Here is a 23,349-nt window from a genome sequence, read left to right as displayed (position 1 = left end):
GGAAATAATACTTTTTTTTAACCATACCTTCATTTATTTTTGCCAATTTTCAAAAATCTTCTATCTACAGATTTTATTGTTTCTTCTCCCAGAACAAGATTTTAAAAAGAAAAATATATATCTGCGCCAAAAAAAATCTTTCTCTGATGACGCCATTCAAAATATATGATAGATTGAGTTGGAGGGGCTTCTCTTTTATCCACATACAAGTCCAAATTCACTCACAGGATCTGGTGTTGTTAGGCTGGAATGACATAGAGCTGCAAGTTAACGATTCAGCAGTGGTAGGAAAATCTATGAATGATTAGAAGAAGAACGGGCCAATAACTGAACCTTGAGGCACCTCAGTGCTTTAGTATACTTCGAAGGATGGGATACGGAATTGATACTGAACTGGATACTGTAAAAAAAAATAATAATACATTTTTACAATGTAAAAATTAAATCTAACAATATTGCCCATGTTAGCCAGAGGCATCTTTCCACATCTTCAAAAAGGTGGGTTCATTGTATAGTGGTCCGGTGGATTTCTTCTTAGAAATTAGAAAATAATGAATAGTATTTCAATGGTATTTCCTACATTTGGTTCAAAAGTTCACTATGATAGCATCACCAACAACTACGACAACTAACATGAGTTAGTATCACTTCTCTTTTCAGGGCTCTTACATAAAGCTTCAGTTTTTCTCTAATGTTGTTGCATAGTTTTGCATAATGTGCATACTCATATGTCTTTCGCCATCCGCCTGCACGACTTCCGCGTACCACAGTCAGCGGAAGTGAGAAAAAAGTATTTATTACGTTTAAAATATGGCTATTTATCTTACAAAGTGCATGGATTCGCTACAGGAGGCCTTTATTCAAACATCCAACCCCCCTCCCCCTCAGAGGGACATTTTTATTAGGGATACGCGCACTTTATTTCACATCTTCTGAACTGTTGACAACTAACACCTGCTTACCCCATTGAAAGGCTTGGAGGGGCCTGGACAATTTTTAATATAACTCCGACTGGATTCGTCTGAAAGAAGAAATTCACATACACCTAGGATGCTTTGATGCTTTAAAACACAGACTAATTTTCATTTTGGGTGAACTAACCCTTTAATAACACATTGGCTGATGCATCGTCATCCTGCACAAACTAAAACCTCATCTAGTGTAAAAATTGTTATCAATTTAAAAACAAATGCTCTTTGTTTTAAGGAGGGAATCTTCACTAATCTTCCCCTATATTATCTGCTTCATAAAATGTTCAGTATGTTATGTGTTCTGAATTTAGTTTAAAATCTTCTCTGTATTTCAAACAGTTCCAGTAGTAGAACATTATGAACCAGAATTCCTGGAATAGATTAGATCTTGCAATCCCAGAGCGCTGTAATCAGGTGAGGATCTTGAAGAAAAACCCCAGTCCTGCCACATCAGACATAAATTGATTGAAATCTGGGCATGGTGCGTGACGCTGTCCTCAGATGTAGACATCTCTGTTTGTCTTCTCCAGCTGTCGCGTGCCATAAGGAATTGAGGCATGGATTTCTGCTCATTTCATCTTGAGTGTGTCATTTCCCCTTCATGCTTTTAATTGCCATGTCGAGCTCCACACACTCATTTCTTTCAAGCCCACACTTTTCTCAGGGGTCTTAGGCAAGAAAGAATGAAATCTACCATAGAAGTTGATTATTCCGTAGAGGTCACTGTTTAATATGTTTTTTTTTTTTTTGTTTGTTTTGGTTTGTTTTGTTTTTTCCCCCCACTGTTTATTCATTGAGATACGTAATCTGTCAGACTGTGAGCTGTACACTTTTTTTTTCTTTTTTCAAATGTATCATCCTGGTGGTATTCCTTCTATCACTATCACTATATCACTAGTCAAAAGAAACACTTACTCATTAATATCATTTCCCACATTTTAGTATAAAAAGTAAAATCTTTGTAATGACACAAGAATGGGAACAATGTAATAACCAAAAAATGTGAAATACATAAAAAAAACGTGTTTCTTCATCCTTTGTCTAGATTAAAGGAGAAGTTCAGCCAAAGATTTTAATTCTGCCGTCATTTACTTACTCTCATGTCATTCTGAACTCATATGACTTTCTTGTGAGGAGCACAAAAGAAGATATTTGAGCTGTTTTGCATCCGTTTTTATTCATACAGTGAAAGTCAATAGGCTCTATAAGTTTGTGGATTCAAAAAGGACATAAAGGTTGCATAAGGTAATCTTAATCTTTAATCTTTAAAATCTCAATGGGCACTTTTTAGACCTAAATGCCAGTTGCTTAGCTGGAGCAGGACCCCTCAAAGTATATGATTTGGAGGAAAAGAAAGACAGAGAGAGAGATTGTACAAAAAAAGTCTATTTCACATGTTTAAGACAGAAAGGATTAAGAAATAGTGGAAACTTCTGATGGAGATCACAGAGAGCAGAGGGACTGAGGCAAACAGTGATGTAAGGCATATTGCTCATGACACATGCAAACCTGCTCATACTATACACATTACTCATAACTCTCCTAATGGCTACTCTCCTTTTTTGTCATTGCTCTCCTAAAAGCCCTTTCACTGATATTCTTTCCTGTGAGTTATATTGGATACTCTTCCTGGTACGCATACCTCACAGTGTATCTACACTATTTATGTGAGCAGCTGGCAAGACTTGCTCTCTTACTTGATGTCACCAGTAAGGTCTTTTGTAGTCTATGTATGATGCGTCTCCACTTCCTTGCACTATAGAAAAGTGAAGCCAAAGCATCTCAGTATGGCCGCTGCCATCTTGAGTAAATGATATAATTTGGAGCCAGAGTCTGCACAGTAGAGGTTCGTTTGTAGCCAGAGTCTGCGCAGTAGAGGTTCGTTTGGAGCCAGATTCTGCGCAGTAGAGGTTCGTTTGGATCCAGAGTATGCGCAGTAGAGGTTCATTTGGATCCAGAGTCTGCGCAGTAGAGGTTCGTTTGGAGCCAGAGTATGCGCAGTAGAGGTTCATTTGGATCCAGAGTCTGCACAGTAGAGGTTCGTTTGGATCCAGAGTATGCGCAGTAGAGGTTCGTTTGGATCCAGAGTATGCGCAGTAGAGGTTCGTTTGTAGCCAGAGTCTGCACAGTAGAGGTTCGTTTGTAGCCAGAGTCTGCACAGTAGAGGTTCGTTTGTAGCCAGAGTCTGCGCACTAGTGTCCTGAGGTGGAGCTGTGGTATCAAACTCCCGCAGACCCATTCAACCATAACGACACGCCCTGTTTTTATAGCACAAAAACTAACAATTGAACATATATAAGAGTGATAACAACTACCTTAGACCGAAAGCATCTTTTGGAAAATTGTATTGGAAGTGTAATTTTTTTTATTTTGCCTCAAGCCCTATTCATTTACACGGAGAGGGTGGGGTTTATGACCTGTACTGCAGCCAGCCACCAGGGGGTGATCAAAGAGCCCGCAGCTTCACTTTTCAGTAAGTGTGATGCACATCCGATGGGAAGCAAACCAGATGTGGGCAGCTTTAGTGGAAGGATAAGTGGTCAGCTTGAACCTATTATGCTTTACAACTCCACATGCCACAGTCTACACGCATTTAATCCTGAAACCTTTGTCTATGGGTGTCTTTAGAAGTCTGTATTGGCCTCAGTACAGTGGTTTACGTAGGTTTGTGGTGTTTATTCCAACATGACGTGGAGAGGTATTTTATAAAACCAAGTCATTATTACTATTACTCATGCTTAGGATTGAGGATGTGAACAAACCCCTAACCCTATATTAACTTTGGAGTGTAACTCGTCCCACGTTATTGCTACACACATGAATGATACACTGGAAAAAATTAAAAGAAACTTAAAAAAAAAAAACACTTATTTTTTACTACAATTTTTTTTTTCCCTAAAATTATATTACTGGTTTGGTTCAAACCTTCAGGTTTTGTTTAATATTAATCAACAATGTTTATTTTCCTAAAGAAAACAAAAAAACATTCAAGTTAAAAGCTTATTTATTAAGAAAACCATACCATACTTAATATATTTTCTTTAGACATAAGCCAAAATGTTATTTAATGTATTTTTGTGCCATTTTACAATGTAATTACACCCTATTAGCTTTAATATTGAAAGCAGAATTTCAGTGAAAAACATTTAAGTAAAAAGATTATTTATTATAAAGACCATACCATACTTAATATACAAACCCGATTCCAAAAAAGTTGGGACACTGTACAAATTGTGAATAAAAACAGGATCCAATGATGTGGAAGTTTCAAATTTCAATATTTTATTCAGAATACAACATAGATTAAATATCAGATGTTTAAACTGAGAAAATGTATCATTTTAAGGGAAAAATAAGTTGATTTTAAATTTCATGGCATCAACACATCTCATAAAAGTTGGGACAAGGCCATGTTTACCACTGTGTGGCATCCCCTCTTCTTTTTATAACAGTCTGCAAACGTCTGGGGACTGAGGAGACAAGTTGCTCAAGTTTAGGAATAGGAATGTTGTCCCATTCTTGTCTAATACAGGCTTCTAGTTGCTCAACTGTCTTAGGTCTTCTTTGTCACATCTTCCTCTTTATGATGCGCCAAATGTTTTCTGATCCGGACTGCAGGCTGGCCATTTCAGTACCCGGATCCTTCTTCTACGCAGCCATGATGTTGGAATTGATGCAGTATGTGGTCTGACATTGTCATGTTGGAAAAGGCAAGGTCTTCCCTGAAAGAGACGACGTCTGGATGGGAGCACATGTTGTTCTAGAACTTGGGTATACCTTTCAGCATTGATGGTGCCTTTCCAGATGTGTAAGCTGCCCACGCCACACGCACTCATGCAACCCCATACCATCAGAGATGCAGGCTTCTGAACTGAGCGCTGATAACAACTTGGGTTGTCCTTGTCCTCTTTAGTCCGGATGACATGGCATCCAAGTTTTCCAAAAAGAACTTCAAATTTTGATTCATCTGATCACAGAACAGTTTTCCACTTTGTCACAGTCCATTTTAAATGAGCCTTGGCCCAGAGAAAACGCCTGCGCTTCTGGATCATGTTTAGATATGGCTTCTTTTTTGACCTATAGAGTTTTAGCTCGAAACGGCGAATGGCACGGTGGATTGTGTTCACAGACAATGTTTTCTGGAAGTATTCCTGAGCCCATGTTGTGATTTCCATTACAGTAGCAGTCCTGTATGTGATGCAGTGCTGTCTAAGGGTCCGAAGATCACGGGCATCCAGTATGGTTTTCTGGCCTTGTCCCTTACACACCGAGATTGTTCCAGATTCTCTGAATCTTTGGATGACATTATGCACTGTAGATGATAATAACTTCAAACTCTTTGCAATTTTTCTCTGAGAAACTCCTTTCTGATATTGCTCCATATTTTTCGCCGCAGCATTGGGGGAATTGGTGATCCTCTGCCCATCTTGACTTCTGAGAGATACTGCCACTCTGAGAGGCTCTTTTTATACCCAATCATGTTGCCAATTCACCTACTGTAATAAGTTCCAAATTGGTCCTCCTGCTGTTCCTTATATGTACATTTAACTTTTCCGGCCTCTTATTGCTACCTGTCCCAACATTTTTGGAATGTGTAGCTCTCATGAAATCCAAAATGAGCCCATATTTGGCTATACATTTCAAAATGTCTCTTTTTCTACATTTGATATGTTATCTATATTCTATTGTGAATAAAATATAAGTTTATGAGATTTGTAAATTATTCCATTCCTTTTTTACTCACAATATGTACAGTGTCCCAACTTTTTTGGAATTGGGTTTGTATTTTCTTTCTTAATGTAGGTCAATATAATATTTTTTATTTTTTTGTCTTTGGGGTATTCCGGCGATATGTCTATAACGTAAACGTAGAACGTCACTGCTGGCATTAATCAACAACAGGCAGGACCTTTCAGAACATTTCAGAAGAATATAAATTACAAATGTGTACAAAGTACAAAAAATGGGTTGTCTGTTCAAATCTTCTATTCCATATCATCATATTTAGTTTGCTTGTGCGTTTTATGTTTCATGCTTCAGAAATGTGATGTAATTTCTGGTAAGGGAGCATAGTGAGTATCACTGCTCCTGTAATGATCCCAGTCTGTGTTCTTCCGTCTTGTGTTCAAAGGACTTTTTATGTTAAAGTGTTTCTCTGCCCCCAGTGTGTCTGTCTTCACTTCCTGTATTTAGTTCCTATTACCTGTTCTACCTTGTTTGTTGTCATTGGCAACTCATTGGTTCCACAGCCTTGTTAATCTTGTTAGCCCTTGTTTATACCCCTGTGTTTGCCTTGTTCATTGTCAGTCTTTGTTCTGGTGTTCCTGGTGTATGTTTTCCTGGTGTAAGCTCCTGTTCCGTGTTTCTGGTTTATGCTCTTAATTAATCCCACTGCAAGTGGATCCTCTGCCTTGTGTTTCCATGACTCCGTCGTTACAGCTCCCTAGTTTATGCAGTGCATTGTGGGATTTTTCAGGGTGTGAAAGTTGCTGTGCACTGAAAGGATTTATCTAAAAATTGATTGTAAGTGCCCTGACTACTGATTTAGGGAGTTAATTGAGATGCACCCTAAGTTTTGTGAGTGTGTACGAAATTCCACGAAAAAGTTGGATGTCTACAGCCAAAGCCACTTTAAGGCAAGCCTCAAAGGCCTTAAAGGTTAGCAAAAAAGCATAAAGCTGTGGTACATACAGAAGGAAACCAGAGGCCGCGCTTTATGGATGGCAATGAGGAGAGGCTTAAAAAAATACAAAGTTCCGTCATGAAACTTTAGATGGCCCAGGACGATTTGCTAAAATCACATGATATAATCTGATATAATCACATCATTCAGATGCAGCTGACTAGCCAAATACTTGGCTAGTGTTTGCTGTAGCAGTGGCAGCACGCTTCAGAAACCCTCCACATCCCCAGCTCCACCTGTATAGATCTGCTAATGGGTAATGTCGTGTATGTTATATAAGGTGGTTATTTCATATATGTTATATGTGCAGCAGCAGTATTTCCTACGTGCTCACAGCAGTATGTCTGTATTGGCAGTAGCAAGTCTTTGTACTTGCTCTGCCTCAGCAGCAGCATGGCAGATAATTTCCATCAAGAACAAACTTTGCCAGCTTATCAGTTAGTGAACAACATGTTTTCAACAACATGTAATCTTCAACAAGTTTTCCACTAAACATTCCTTTTAGATTGATCTATTTTTAGACAGTTTACACAGTTTAGGGCACTTCTCCTTCATTTCTATGGTATCCGAAAACAGTGATGTTCGCACAACTCTGATAGAAATTCAGTGATGTTAAAGCTAATTGGTTATCAAGGCAAATGTAATCTAAGTTGGCTGTTTCTTTGCAAACCTTGGTATTGCTCAATAAAAAGATAATCTCTGGTACATCTATCCACTTTAGTTATACGACAATAAATTACACTTGCTTGATTGTAGGGGGCTCCAAAATTACAAAAATAAACAAAACAACATACAGTTGCTTTAAAGTTTATTGTTATTTTCTGTTATGCAGCTAGTAAAAAGCAGGGAAGTCAGCCAAGACCAAGATTTTTGCACTTTTAAACTTGAATGGATGATGGTAGATAATAACACAGGTGAAAACATCCCATAGACTTACATTTATATCATATTATTCATATCAAGATACCAAATATATTGAGACTTGCTAGTGGGCAACCACCTAGTCATTCCCTAGCCACTGCATAATAACATCCTGGAAACAAACCACAACACCCTAGCATTGTGGAGGCCAATTTAGCCTTTATACTTACAGAAAATGTATAAATGTAGTTTATATAGAGCGCATGGGTGTAAATCTGGCAGTCCAGCCAAAATATCCACTTAGACAATGAGCAATAACCAATTTGTCACACTAACAGTGTAAATGAGCAGTCACGAAATCATAACAACTACAAATCTGTTCACTGGAACCCAGACATTTGTTATGACGTACAAGTCATGAAAGAGTTTAAAACAATGACACCATGGCTTCTCAAACTAATAAATGAAGGGTGAACCACAATAACACATTATGAGGCAAAGGATTGTTTCACTCACGTTTTGTTTTTAATTAGATTTAAGGGAAATTGAATCAGAATTAAACTTTGAAAATTCCCCTTCATTCCAATTCTTGCAAATAAAAATTAAAAACAGCCTAAAGCTCACATTAGGACTAACGGGGTCTCCCTGTCTAAATGTAAAGCATGTAGTGATGTTTGATTTCGTAATATGTCTGAAAACACCATATTTACCCTACATTAGTGGTGACTGCTAAGGCATGTATCATAGAAGAAAGTCACCAGAGAGAGAGAAAGGAAAGAGTGGGAGGAGGTTTGAATAGTGTTCAGAAGATGCAGAAGTGTTTCCCTGAGTCTGAGGCTAATGCTTGTGATTTCAACAGAGAATCTTGCAAGACGGACTTCCTTCATTATGTTCCGGATGTTCTGAGTTCCTTATTTCTCTTTACATTGAGAAATAACAAAACAGTACTGACAGACAGCATTCTGTTGTTTCTCTCATTAAATCAAATTAAACTGACACACATTGTCCTTATACATTGAAAGACATTTTTTCTTCCCTTAGAATTCAAACTTAACATTTCAAAGATGGGAAATATCGGTCAGCTTCTTTAAAGGGCACCAAACCACGTCTTAAAGATAGTAAATTAATCATAAATCGAAAGCGACAGAACAATAAAACAGTAAAACGGGACAAAAATGGAGCACATTTCTTCTCACGTCACACTATATTAAATTAAAGACGTAATATAACTATGAGACAGTTAGCAACTGTAACTAAGGTTGACCCTAATACAGGCAGTCTGGGAAATTCTGATGGATGAACACAAATGCGCAAATCACTTTTGCACCATGATCTTGTCTGAACTTGTGTGACCTCACGTTCCAACGTCAATGATGAGTGCGTATATATATATATATATATATATATATATATATATATATATATATATATATATACTACAAAACAGGACACATGTTTCTTTGAAAACTGTTTTATTTCCTGTTTGGGTTTGTGTATATGCTTTATCTATTAAAGTAACTGTTTTTTTTTTTTTGTTTTTTGTTTTTGAGGCATTGCATGAGGCAAATATATATATATATATATATATATATATATATATATATATATATATATATATATATATATATATATATATATATATATATATATAAAATTTAAATTTAGAAAAGTAATCAAAAAAGTAACCAAATGTTATCAGTTACATTACTTTAATGATGTAATTCAAGATTCAAGATTTTTATTCATCACATACATGGTTATATAGAGAATATATACTCTATATTATCTCTTTGTGTCCACTCCATTATATATAATTGATAATTATATTATTATATATAAATATAAGTATGGAATAAGATATATAAAAGATATATATACTGTAGACTTAATAAATATTAAGATGAGCAGGAATGTACAAGAGAAGAATGTGCAAACAGGTTGTACAGGGTAACTATATAGCAGCAATAGAGGAGAAAAAAGTAAATAAATAAAAATAAAAATAGAAATAGAATAAAAATAGAAATTGCTGTGTGCAGTATGTCAGTATATTAAATATCTTACTGATTATTAAGTGAAGCCATGTAATTGAAATAGTTATAGTACTTATTCCATTTTAATTAGGGTCATTTGTAATCTGTTACTGTTACCTATTACATTTCAAAAGTAACCTTCCCAACAATATATATATATATATATATATATCAATATATATATATATATAATATTATATTATATTATATTATATTATTATTAAGCTAATAAGGGGATATCCTTTCAGAATGAGATTAGTAATTATGCTAGACATTAGTAACTGCTTTAATATAAGGAAATCAATCGAGAGGTCAAGGCGCGCCAAACGTCAGATGCTCAGCATTACCCAATTCTGTTTCTGCAATACTGTCATTAATTCACATTATTACTCATATTTTAATCTGCTAACGTTCAAACTGACAAAATTTAGAAAAGTTTTAAAAAGTAATAAAATGTAATCAGTTGCTTTAATAAAGTAATTGAAATAGTTACATTACTTATTCCATTTTAAACAGGGTAACTTGTAATCTGTTACCCAGTGGTTCCCAGTCCTGGTCCTGGAGAACCCCCAACACTGCACATTTTAGATGTCTCCCTATTCAAACACACCTGATTAAACTTATCAGCTCTTTAGAGAAGACTCCAAGACATCAAATGTGTGTGTCAGATAAGAGAGACACCAAAAAACGTGCAGTGCTGGGGATTCTCCAGGACCAGGACTGGGAACCACTGATGTTACCTCCGTACACACACACACACACACATATATATATATATATATATATATATATATATACATATATATATATATATATATATATATATATATATATATATATATATAGGCCTATATATACATATACATACAGAGATGGGCACAAATGAAAATAGAAATTCAAAATACTGTGTGGAAAAATTTACTTAAATGCAAATTACATTCGAAAGGCTTTAAAATACAAAATCAAAAAATATTATTATTATTATTATTATTATTATATCATTATTAAGCTAATAAGGGGATAACCTTTCAGAATGTGATCAGTAAATATGCTAGACATTAGTAACTAGTTTAACCTCCTGACTACAAGGAAAAAAACAGTTTTGTGAATTTAGTATTTTGTCATGTCATTACATTGTTTAGAGCATAAGAAAACATTTTTGAAAAATTATTTTATTCATATGTTATGCCTTGTCTTCTGTAAAGGACATCGAGACTTTAAAAAGTCCTGTTTTTTTTGTTTGTTTTTTTTTTTTAATAAAAAGACATGAATATACATTAAAAGACAAAAACAATGGGATTTTTGTTTTAATCAGAAATCAGTTTTCATTTATTTTTATACCAAACTTTATATAAAGATGATTCTCAACTATGTAATGAAAGATATTTTTAAAAAACATTTTTAGGGGTGGAATGTGGTCCAGCGGGTGGAGACGGGTAGGTTTAGCGGTGGAAATGTGGTCCAGGGGGTGGAGACGGATAGGTTTAGGGGTGGAAATGTGGTCCCGGGGGTGGAGACGGGTAGGTTTAGCGGTGGAGATGAGATCCAGGGGGTGGAGACGGGTAGGTTTAGGGGTGGAAATGTGGTCCAGCGGGTGGAGACGGGTAGGTTTAGCGGTGGAGATGAGATCCAGGGGGTGGAGACGGGTCGGTTTAGGGGGGTGGAAATGTGGTCCAGCGGGTGGAGACGGGTAGGTTTAGGGGTGGAAATGTGGTCCAGCGGGTGGAGACAGGTAGGTTTAGCGGTGGAGATGAGATCCAGGGGGGTGGAGACGGGTAGGTTTAGTGGGGGGAAATGTGGTCCAGCGGGTGGAGACGGGTAGGTTTAGCGGTGGAGATGAGATCCAGGGGGTGGAGACGGGGAGGGTTTAGGGGTGGAAATGTGGTCCAGCGGGTGGAGACGGGTAGGTTTAGCGGTGGAGATGAGATCCAGGGGGTGGAGACGGGTAGGTTTAGGGGTGGAAATGTGGTCCAGCGGGTGGAGACGGGTAGGTTTAGGGGTGGAAATGTGGTCCAGCGGGTGGAGACAGGTAGGTTTAGGGGTGGAGATGTGGTCCAGGGGGTGGAGACGGGTAGGTTTAGGGGTGGAGATGAGATCCAGGGGGTGGAGACGGGTAGGTTTAGGGGTGGAAATGTGGTCCAGCGGGTGGAGACGGGTAGGTTTAGCGGTGGAGATGAGATCCAGGGGGGGGAGACGGGTAGGTTTAGGGGTGGAAATGTGGTCCAGCGGGTGGAGACGGGTAGGTTTAGCGGTGGAGATGAGATCCAGGGGGTGGAGACGGGTAGGTTTAGGGGTGGAAATGTGGTCCAGCGGGTGGAGACGGGTAGGTTTAGGGGTGGAAATGTGGTCCAGCGGGTGGAGACAGGTAGGTTTAGCGGTGGAGATGAGATCCAGGGGGTGGAGACGGGTAGGTTTAGGGGTGGAAATGTGGTCCAGCGGGTGGAGACGGGTAGGTTTAGGGGTGGAAATGTGGTCCAGCGGGTGGAGACAGGTAGGTTTAGGGGTGGAGATGGAATCCAGGGGCTGGAGACGGGGAGGTTTAGCGGTGGAGATGAGATCCAGGGGGGTGGAGACGGGTAGGTTTAGGGGTGGAGATGTGGTCCAGGGGGTGGAGACGGGTAGGTTTAGCGGTGGAGATGAGATCCAGGGGGTGGAGACGGGTAGGTTTAGGGGTGGAGATGTGGTCCAGCGGGTGGAGACGGGTAGGTTTAGTGGTGGAGATGTGGTTCAGGGGGTGGAGACGGGTAGGTTTAGTGGTGGAGATGTGGTCCAGGGGGTGGAGACGGGTAGGTTTAGGGGGTTTAGATGCGATCCAGGGGGTGGAGACGGGTAGGTTTAGGGGTGGAAATGTGGTCCAGCGGGTGGAGACGGGTAGGTTTAGCGGTGGAGATGAGATCCAGGGGGTGGAGACGGGTAGGTTTAGGGGTGGAGATGTGGTCCAGGGGGTGGAGACGGGTAGGTTTAGCGGTGGAGATGAGATCCAGGGGGTGGAGACGGGTAGGTTTATCGGTGGAAATGTGGTCCAGCGGGTGGAGACGGGTAGGTTTAGCGGTGGAAATGTGGTCCAGCGGGTGGAGACGGGTAGGTTTAGTGGTGGAGATGAGATCCATGGGGTGGAGACGGGTAGGTTTAGGGGTGGAGATGAGATCCAGGGGGTGGAGACGGGTAGGTTTAGGGGTGGAAATGTGGTCCAGCGGGTGGAGACAGGTAGGTTTAGGGGTGGAGATGGAATCCAGGGGCTGGAGATGGGTAGGTTTAGGGGTGGAGATGTGGTCCAGGGGGTTGAGACGGGTAGGTTTTAGGGGTGGAAATGTGGTCCAGGGGGTGGAGACGGGTAGGTTTAAGGGTGAAAATGTGGTCCAGGGGGTGGAGACGGGTAGGTTTAGGGGTGGAAATGTGGTCCAGCGGGTGGAGACAGGTAGGTTTTAGCGGTGGAGATGAGATCCAGGGGGTGGAGACGGGTAGGTTTAGGGGGGTGGAGATGTGGTCCAGGGGGTGGAGACGGGTAGGGTTTAGCGGTGGAGATGAGATCCAGGGGGTGGAGACGGGTAGGTTTATGGGTGGAAATGTGGTCCAGCGGGTGGAGACGGGTAGGTTTAGCGGTGGAGATGAGATCCAGGGGGGTGGAGACGGGTAGGTTTAGGGGTGGAAATGTGGTCGTGGGTGTGTGGGTGTGTGGGTTTGTGGGTGGAAATGTGGTCCAGCGGGTGGAGACAGGTAGGTTTAGGGGTGGAGATGGAATCCAGGGGCTGGAGACAGGGAGGTTTAGCGGTGGAGATGAGATCCAGGGGGTGGAGACGGGTAGGTTTAGGGGTGGAGATGTAGTCCAGGGGGTGGAGACGGGTAGGTTTAGCGGTGGAGATGAGATCCAGGGGGTGGAGACGGGTAGGTTTAGGGGTGGAGATGAGATCCAGGGGGTGGAGACGGGTAGGTTTAGGGGTGGAGATGTGGTCCAGCGGGTGGAGACGGGTAGGTTTAGCGGTGGAGATGAGATCCAGGGGGTGGAGACGGGTAGGTTTATGGGTGGAAATGTGGTCCAGCGGGTGGAGACGGGTAGGTTTAGCGGTGGAGATGAGATCCAGGGGGTGGAGATGGGTAGGTTTAGGGGTGGAAATGTGGTCCAGCGGGTGGAGACGGGTAGGTTTAGGGGTGGAAATGTGGTCCAGCGGGTGGAGACGGGTAGGTTTTAGCGGTGGAGATGAGATCCAGGGGGGTGGAGACGGGTAGGTTTAGGGGTGGAAATGTGGTCCAGCGGGTGGAGACGGGTAGGTTTAGGGGTGGAAATGTGGTCCAGCGGGTGGAGACAGGTAGGTTTAGGGGTGGAGATGGAATCCAGGGGCTGGAGACGGGGAGGTTTAGTGGTGGAGATGAGATCCAGCGGGTGGAGACGGGTAGGTTTAGGGGTGGAGATGTGGTCCAGCGGGTGGAGGTGGGTAGGTTTAGGGGTGGAGATGTGGTCCAGGGGGTGGAGACGGGTAGGTTTAGGGGTGGAAATGTGGTCCAGGGGGTGGAGACGGGTAGGTTTAGGGGAGGAAATGTGGTCCAGGGGTTGGAGACGGGTAGGTTTAGGGGTGGAAATGTGGTCCACCGGGTGGAGATGGGTATGTTTAGGGGTGGACATGTGGTCCAGCGGGTGGAGGTGGGTAGGTTTAGGGGTGGAGATGTGGTCCAGGGGGTTGAGACGGGTAGGTTTAGGGGTGGAAATGTGGTCCAGGGGGTGGAGACGGGTAGGTTTAAGGGTGAAAATGTGGTCCAGGGGGTGGAGACGGGTAGGTTTAGGGGTGGAAATGTGGTCCAGGGGGTGGACACGGGTAGGTTTAGTGGTGGAGATGAGATCCAGGGGGTGGAGACGGGTAGGTTTAGGGGTGGAAATGTGATCCAGGGGTTGGAGACGGGTAGGTTTAGGGGTGGAGATGGGATCCAGCTGGTGAGAAGGCTAGGTTTAGGGATATGTAAAGTGGGAGGAGTTGGATCTCGAGTTGGAGTTGGTGCACCACAGTAATACCGGTGTACTTACATGGTAACTCCTCAGGAACTGTCCACTTAATATAAAGTGAAACATTCTGGATACCAACCACAATTTATATGTAAAGCTTAACTTACTGGCTGCTGCTGTGTAACATCAGAGTAATTACATGGTAAATCTAATTTAAAGTGTAACACTTTCTTTATCAAAAAGTGCTGTTAGTCCTGTTACACGTTTGTACTTTCATTACCAAAAAGTGTTGTTACCAGTGTCCTGTTACACATTTGTACTTAATACCATTCAGTGGGTTGTTACATGTGTGTAGTTACACAAACATAATAGCTGTAGATACTATGTACCAATGTGTACTTACACTGTGGTTATATACTACTGTATGTACACATCTAGTTACTATGCAAGTACACAGGTATTAGAGGCACTTAATATAAAGTGGGACCCAGTGGACATGAAATTGATGTCCCTTTTCATAACAGAAAGTTATATTTTGATTTGAAACCCTATAACATTTTCCTGAGATGTTGATTTATGACAAACAATTTGACAATTAGTCAGATTTAAATTATAATTACAAAATATTATCATATTTCCATTAGGGTGTTACATTTGATCACTAAATGAATGTCAGCCATTTTTAAAGGCCAAGGAGAGGGAGTGGTCATGGTGAAACATCAAATAATTTGGTACCTCTGAAAAGCTATGAATGGGCTCTGTACAGGTGTGACATGTAACGTCTCCGAGAAATCGCTAAAATATAATGTCTACTACAGAGGACAAAAACTCCATAGCTGGTAGTCAGGAGGTTTTAATACAGGGAAATCAATGGTCATTGAGAGGTCAAGGCGCGCCAAACGTCAGAGGCTCAGCATTACCCAATTCTGTTTCTGCAATAGTCATTAATTCGCAATATTACTCATATTTTAGTCTGCCAACGTTCAAAATGACAAAATATAAATTAACGACCTAAACAATGAGGACATGATGACTAAGTCGGCGCAAAAAGTCATACGCAGTCTAAAATGGGCGGAGTTCAGATGGGAATAAAAGCAGTGCCGTTCAGCCAGAGCGCACACTGTCCTGACACTAGACTGCTCTCACCAGGTCGGCACTTGTCTAACTCTGAAGTCAGCGTTTCAAAGGCACCTTGTCTTTGGAGGCAACTTGTTTTTGGAAATCCACGCGTTTGTTTGTGTCCGCATTTCCTCGTGAAGAAGATGATGACTCGCTCGCGCTGTGTTACTCTGCTGCTGTTAGTGCTGTGCGGAGCCGCAGAGTTTGCCGAAGCCTGCAGCTGCACTCCTGAACATCCTCAGCAGGCGTATTGCAATGCGGATGTCGGTAAGATTCCATGCTTTTAACTATTTCATATCCATAACCATATCTGTATTATATCAATACTCTGTTCATATGGTGTGTGTGTGTGTGTGTGTGATTAATATAATAGACAGCACTTGACAGCTTCTTTTATCTTAAAATAGGGTAAAATTTTAAGTAATGTTTTCGTAAAGTATTTTACATTTTTATTCTGCTTTCAATAGGCCTAGTATTTAATTCAAAATGCCAAAGGAAATAATTTTCGCATTAAGGCTATTTAAGATTTCATTTATAGTAGTGGACAGAACCACAGATGTAGATTCTAATACCTCTGGGTTCAGAATATTAAAAGTGTTTATGTGCTATGCTGTTATTAGGCACAAACAGGGTTTTCCAGCTTGAAAACAGTGTAGCATTTTAGTTTTTTTTTTTTTTATAGTTTAATTCACTCTTATTTTAATCACTTTATTTTACAGAGTCATTGTGACTCGTTACATATACTTAATATAGCAGTAACAGTAAATTATCCATAATTACAAGCAACTAACCCTAACCCTATAATGTTAATTAACTATAAAATCACAATATAGTTCTTTTTTCTTGTGTTAATGTTTCTATATAATCCAGTGAATGAAATACCACAGAAATGAAAGGTACTTAATACATCTCAAAAATATTATTTTCTCTCTTTCTTTGGAGCTTCATGGGCAAAAACTAAAGGATAAGATTATTCATAAGAAATGACTGATGACTCTTACATTATATAATATCTTAGTTAAAAAAAAAGGCTTGAAAGCAAACTAACATTATTTAAAAAAAAAGGTGGTTCTGACATTAAACTCTAAATGGATGAGTCACATCAAAAGTCATTCTAAATCAATTTAACACACCTATTCACATAACAATATCAAGGTGTGATATTGGGAACAATAAATTACCACAAACACAGTCTGTATGACATACACCCCTTAATAAAAACAAGTTCTGCTAATTCTTAACACACACGCACACACTCTTTCTATCTGCATTATTCCATTTATATGCATCACTCTAACATGTAAATAACATAAAGCAGATAGCTGTGCGAGTTTGTACCACTATTGTGCAGTATGTACTTGAAAATCTAATAATGTTGAAGTGATGGGAGATAATCTTAGGGCTAATTTTAGCTTTACTGCATCACTGTATGTAACCTGCCTCTGATCTGGCTGTGATGCTTTGACCTTCAGTGTTCCTTCAGTACCCTGCCATTACATGACCTATGCATTTTCCATTGTTTGTGGCCCTTTGATTAAGACCTCTTTCAACAGGCTGATTACAGCTTCAAAAAATGAAGAAAGTATTGTCTCATGCTAGCAACATATTGTGGTTTGCCTTTGACATTAGATAGATAGTCATTACATGACTTGGGTTTCTGGAGTCAGTCACAGTCATGATGCACCCGAATTATCGGCACACCCACCTATGCGTTTAGCCAACATCGGCTCTGTGATGTTGGCTGTTTGAAACTCCCACATGACCCTGACCTGATGGTTTTGAGATTCAGCCTATAGTCAAGTCAAGTCATATTTATTTAAACAATATAGAAGAAAATCAAGTCATTATTCTGCTCAATGTTTCAATTTAGGCTACATTTAAAACAGAAACGTTTTTCCCTTGCATTTTTAAAAAGTTTCACAAATACACAACAACATTTTCAAAACGATTTGTGTTTACACACATCCGCGGAAACGGCGAAAAACACTGTTTTACATATGCTAGGCCAGTAGTTGGCGCTGTCACCTTGTTAGTGAACAGTACCTGTAGGGAAGTGATGTATATGATGCGTCTCTGCTGTTGGTTGTAATATTGGTGAAGTAAATCCACACTTTGCTGAAGAAACTTTGTTCACGCTTGCTTTAAAATCGACAGGTACTGCGCATGTCTATATACCTAACACGTACTACGCATGCACATGACGTCACCGTTTTCAAAGATTCCCGTTTTGGGTGTTTACACGGAAAACAAACTTGCACTTTGAAACCTGTTTTTTTTTTTTTAAATATTGAATATGTTTTCAATCCCGAAAACACAGTTGTTGTGTAAACGAACAGGCAAAATGCATAAAAAGTTTGCATTTTTGGCTGAATACGTTTCAATACCAGCGTCAATGTTGTAAAGATCATTCATTATGAAACAAGTTCAAGTTCAGCTGTAAAGACAATGGTGTCATTATTCAGCTCTAGTCTGTTCAGTGTTGATTCAGTTCAGGGTAATAACAGTGTCGAACATGTAATGACACCTACATACAATGACTCTCAGAAAGAAGTTGTCAGTTGTTAATGATGTTGTTTTAACTTTTCCTCCAGTAGATGTTTAGAGCTGCGTGTCCAGCCTGACCTGTAGATTCCCCTTTACATGTGTAAATGTTCCACGTGACCTACAGAACCCGTTAATGAATGATGTGGAGGGCTCGGGTTTCCCCTCACATACCTGGAGCTGAAAACAGCACTCGCACTGTGTGTGTGTATGTTCCGCCTCGGTGTGGAATGAATGTGTGGGAAAGGGAGGCTGTGATTAAACCAGCATAAACCCTGTGTGTGTGGTTACTGATGAGAGAGGCATGCCTCACTTGAGACTGGGATCCTGTGGGTGTATTTGGCATTCTGAGTGTGTGGCCAGTAGAAAAGACGCTCTGTGTTTGGGCCTTAATATGCGGACGGTATGTATGGCTCTCTAAAAAATCAGATGCATGAGGGGAAGTGTTTTATAGGGATATTTTATCTCTCTTATTCCTTGACACTACAGCTTAAAACTTTGGGGTCAGTAAGATTTTAAAATGTTTTTAAAGTTATTCTCTCATCCTGCATTGATTTGTGTTTATTTTGGTGTTTTCTGTTTGAAAATATTTAAAAATGTAATTTATTCTTGTTATTCATTTTTTAGCACCGATTACTCCAGTCTTTAGTGTCACATTTTCCTTCAGAAATCATTATAATATGCTGATTTGATATAATAAACCCATGATACTTTATTTCAGGATTGCGTTATTTAATTATTGCAGGTTTACGTCATATTCTTAGTTTGCATTTTACTGTTTTTTATTCAATTCTAGGAATACTGAATCTGTTTTTGTGCAAGTGAGATGAGTAAATGCATGTTCACATTTAGAATAACTATCATGTTTACACAAGCGCACACAGTGCCTCTGCAATTACTCCGGATTTCTCTCAACATGGAAACAAGAGAGGTCTCAATCAATAAATGGAAAACAAACTAACTTGTGATATTTTGTTGTCAATTTAACAGTTACTTAACTAGTTACTTGAAAAAAGTAATCTGATTACGTAACACAAGTTACTTGTAATGCATTACCCCCAGCACTGTAGAAACCACATAGCACTGCTCTAGAACCTCTCCTTACATCCAAGCAACTGCACAGAAGCATGCTTACAACCTTTCTAATGCATAGCAATGCCTTAGCAAGGCACAGAACACCATGGGAACCACACAGCAATGCTCTAGCGCCCACCTTAGCAGCGCTCATGGAAAAATCTAGTCTTTTAATCTCTATTTTGTTTAAAGCATGTGATCCTACTGACTGAATCTGCTTATTAATGGAGAGATGAATTTGGACTGAGCATTTGGTATTTGTATGTCAGCAGCTCTATGGGCAACAGGCAGTGTGAGGGTGGAGATTAAAGCGGCAGGGCGAGCGGGGGGCAAATTGCCTGCTGGAGTCAGAATGCTGACTGGCTTCCTGAATATCAGGCTGGGAGCAAATTCCTTGCACTGCCCTCCACTAATCAAATACTCATGTGTCTCCATACACACAACACCCAGCACCTGTAGTACAGAGCAGAATAACAGCAGCTAGATAAGACTTCTTACTCTATACATGAAGGATTACAGTGGGGTAAAATGTGCAAGAGAGATTTCATGTTAAATGGTTTTTAAATGGTAAAATGGTATTTTAATGGCTTTTTCTGTTCTATGCCTTTTTTCAGTCATCAGAGCCAAAGTGGTTGGACAGGAGGAGGTGGTCACTGGTAATGATACCTACGGCAACCCAATCAAAATGATCCGATATGACGTCAAACAGATAAAGGTTAATGGAGAATATTATTTTTGTTGCTATCCATCACTTTCATTTTATTTTCCTGAAGCCAAACACAAAACTAGTGCTGTGTTATTATGGAATTACCATGATTATGACATGTATACTGTTACCGCGGCATTAGAAAAACATTTGTCCAAAACTCCAAAAACTTACCTGTACATATAATTCAATGCAGTTTCCAGCTCAAATGTACACTAGTGGCAGTAAAACACAGACAACTTTCAAATCATTTTAAAACAAATTATGATTACAGAGGCAGATTATTGATTAATTTACTTATTTTTGCACAGTTCCTTACACGATACAAGGGTATGACCTCAAAAGACTTTACCATAGTGCATGAATTGTAAGCGAATACATTTTGACCTTTACATCACATAACCAGCTCCATATTTATGGCTTCTCTGACAAAGTAAACTTGCTCGAAAGCACACCTGGTACAGCATTGCACTTACGTTGTGAATTGCTTTTAGCGCTACTCACTAGATATTTCACTTTGAAAGTGTCACAAAATGTGCAATAAGCAACCTAATATCATTTTGCCACAGGCACATTCTTCTAATAAGCCTGGCTTGCCAAAATGAATCTGTGATCGACTTTGTTACTAATGTTATCAGAATGCTACATTAAAAAAAATAGCTACATAAATTCTTCATATGTATGTAGTATCTTTATATTATAAATTAACCTTTTAATTTTCTTTGCAAAATATTGAAAAACAAAGACGGCATACCAAATATAATTTTTAATTATTAGTGCCACAAAGACGTTTACTGTTCTTAGGAATCATATAACTGACTGTAATTCTGATACATGAAAACAGAATGTTTACAATATTAAACCAAACGAGAAAGCCAAGACTGTTTCTTGACTTCTTCATGCCATCTTCTTTCACTAGATGTTTAAGGGTCCTGACGGAGATATTGATGCCATCTTGACGGGCCCCTCATCAGCTTTGTGCGGGGTCAGTCTGGACAGCAGTGGCAAAAAGGAATACCTGATTACTGGTAAGAGTGAATTAAAATGTTGTGAAAAATAGTGTTCAAGAAACAGCATTTGCTTCTGTAAACTGTAGAAGCGATATCTTTATACCAACACCATTTCATTAATATGCACAGGTAATAAGGATTCAAATGGCACACTGCGTATAAATCTTTGCAACTACATTGAATCTTGGGAGTCTCTGAGTCTGACACAGAAAAAGAGCTTTGGTCCACGCTACCAGATGGGCTGTGATTGCAAGGTATTGCTATCTATCTATCTATCTATCTATCTATCTATCTATCTATCTATCTATCTGTCTGTCTGTCTGTCTGTCTGTCTGTCTATCTATCTTCTGTCTTCACGTTCTCACAGCTCTTCTCTTGTCTTTGTGCAGGTCGTCCAGTGTCCTACGATTCCCTGTTCCATTCACGACAACGCTGAGTGTCTTTGGACTGATTGGGTGGTGGAGGGAACCGTTCAGGGCACACAGGCTCAGTACTACACCTGCATTAAGAGGAGTGACAGCAGCTGTGCCTGGTACCGTGGATCTGCCCCACCTAAAAAAGAGTTCATGGACACTGAAGAACCATAAACAAGTCCTCAGCTCAATCTCTCATTCAGAAAATCCCCCACAACACAGTTTACCTGACCTTAAACTCACACCTTAATCCTGCTTATGCATTGTAGAGCTCATGAAACCTGTCAAGAATGTGTTTGGGCCATTAAAGAGTCAACCCGAAATTCAAAGGAAAAATATATAATATGGTAATATTTTTGTATGAATGAATGAATTAAAAAAAAAATAATAATGAATCATATTTTACATATAGAGAAAATAAAGTTTAAAAGATCATAAAAATGCCCGTCGTCCACTTTTCATTATGGTATTCCAAATATATATTCTCATTACTGTATTACAGTATTTAGATCATAGAGAATGAGAATTACAAACAAACTAATAAAGTAAAACATCCAGACGATGGAATGAGGATTATACTAGAAATATAATGCAAAATATAATGTATGTGTGATATTTTCCCAGGCGTGATAGAATGCATACATTTGGTTGCATGTTAATATATGAAGTGAATCTTACCTCTAGTGACAGGCAGAAAGTTTTTTCTTTAGCACTTTGAGGACGCAAGTGTTTTTTGCTATATTTTTGCTCTCCAATAAAGAGGAAATTGGTTACAACATTGTTTTTCAGTTTCTCAAGCATAGATTGAGCAAAGAGATTTTCATCCTTTATGCTGTCAATTTTGTTCTTACAGTGTAAAGCATAAAGACTGAAGTAATTGTGCCATATATATTACATATCCCATACTTTGTTTGTATTAATTCATAGTTTTGACTTAACTATTATTCTAAAATGGAGAAAGATTAAAGATTTGGTATGATAGTCAGAATTAGTAGGTATCTCCAGATCTTTGCTAGGTAGTGTACACCAGAAAGTGAAATGAGTTCATGGGTGTCTAAGGAATGTAAATCATAAGTGAGATGTAAATTCTATACTGTACTGTGCATATAGCAACATACATAGATCTGGCGATAATTTGTGTATTTTGTAATATATACAGGATTTTCTAATTTATATCAAAATGATTCTTCTTTGAATGTGTCCAGAAATATATGCAGTTGTATGTGCAGTGTTGTTGTTGATGTTGTTTTTTTGTTTTGTTTTTTATAGTAATGTGTAATAGTAATAGCTTTTATTTTATGATCCTGCATTCTTCATAGCAAAATACATTTATTAAGAGTTATGTCTAGTAAGGCTTAGATATGTTTTAGATTTTTTTCCCCCATGATATTTTTTGTACATTTCTTTCACTTGTGTTTCATCCTGTTTTGAAGTAGTTTCGAGATTTCCAGTGCTGGAACCACTCGGGAAGACTTGTTGAGAGATAGCCTTTGCATGCCTTTTAAAACTTATTGATACCCATTGTGATAACTGTTATGATATTCATGAATAAAGGAGCAGAAATGTCCACTGAACAATTAATATTTTGCAGTATCTGGTCATTAATATATGCAGCTCATGTACCCCTCAAATGATGGTCCCCTTGTGAATTTCACACTTAAAATATAAAGTCAGCTATACAGTATATTTATGAAATTATAAGGACACGTGCAAAAATTGTAATACAAAAGTTTTGCTAAACTCTTAACTCAGTTCTCTGCATTACACACATCATTCAGAACTAACAGCTCTTTTGTTTCATTTGGGAAACACTCATTTACTGATGACCTACAGCCTACGGTCATCATGTGTGAAAACAAACATAATTTGTTCACTTAGAAATCAAAACTCAGTGTTTTGAGAAAGAAATTATTTTACCCCCTTGCATCTCTGTTTACAGTGTGTGTATCTATATCTTGATTATATATTATGTGTGTATATGTACAGTAGAGACACACACACACAC

The 23,349-nt window shown here is 39.3% G+C and overlaps 1 protein-coding gene across 1 annotated transcript; it reads left to right on the top strand.

The window, feature by feature from the left end:
• Nucleotides 1-15,533: 15,533 nt before the first annotated feature.
• LOC122138496 (metalloproteinase inhibitor 2-like) lies at nt 15,534-22,925 on the top strand. Its single transcript, XM_042731359.1, has 5 exons — nt 15,534-15,867; nt 19,830-19,930; nt 20,841-20,949; nt 21,061-21,185; nt 21,321-22,925. Exons 1-5 carry the CDS (start codon nt 15,549-15,551, stop codon nt 21,516-21,518), a joined length of 852 nt encoding a protein of 283 aa, XP_042587293.1. The 5' UTR covers nt 15,534-15,548; the 3' UTR covers nt 21,519-22,925.
• The last annotated feature ends 424 nt before the right edge of the window (nt 22,926-23,349 follow it).

The sequence above is a fragment of the Cyprinus carpio genome, chromosome A3 (genome assembly GCF_018340385.1).
Source record: "Cyprinus carpio isolate SPL01 chromosome A3, ASM1834038v1, whole genome shotgun sequence".
Taxonomy (NCBI): Eukaryota; Metazoa; Chordata; class Actinopteri; order Cypriniformes; family Cyprinidae; genus Cyprinus; species Cyprinus carpio.
The sequence above is the reverse complement of the archived record's forward strand: the minus strand, read 5'-3'. Positions and strand labels throughout refer to the sequence as shown.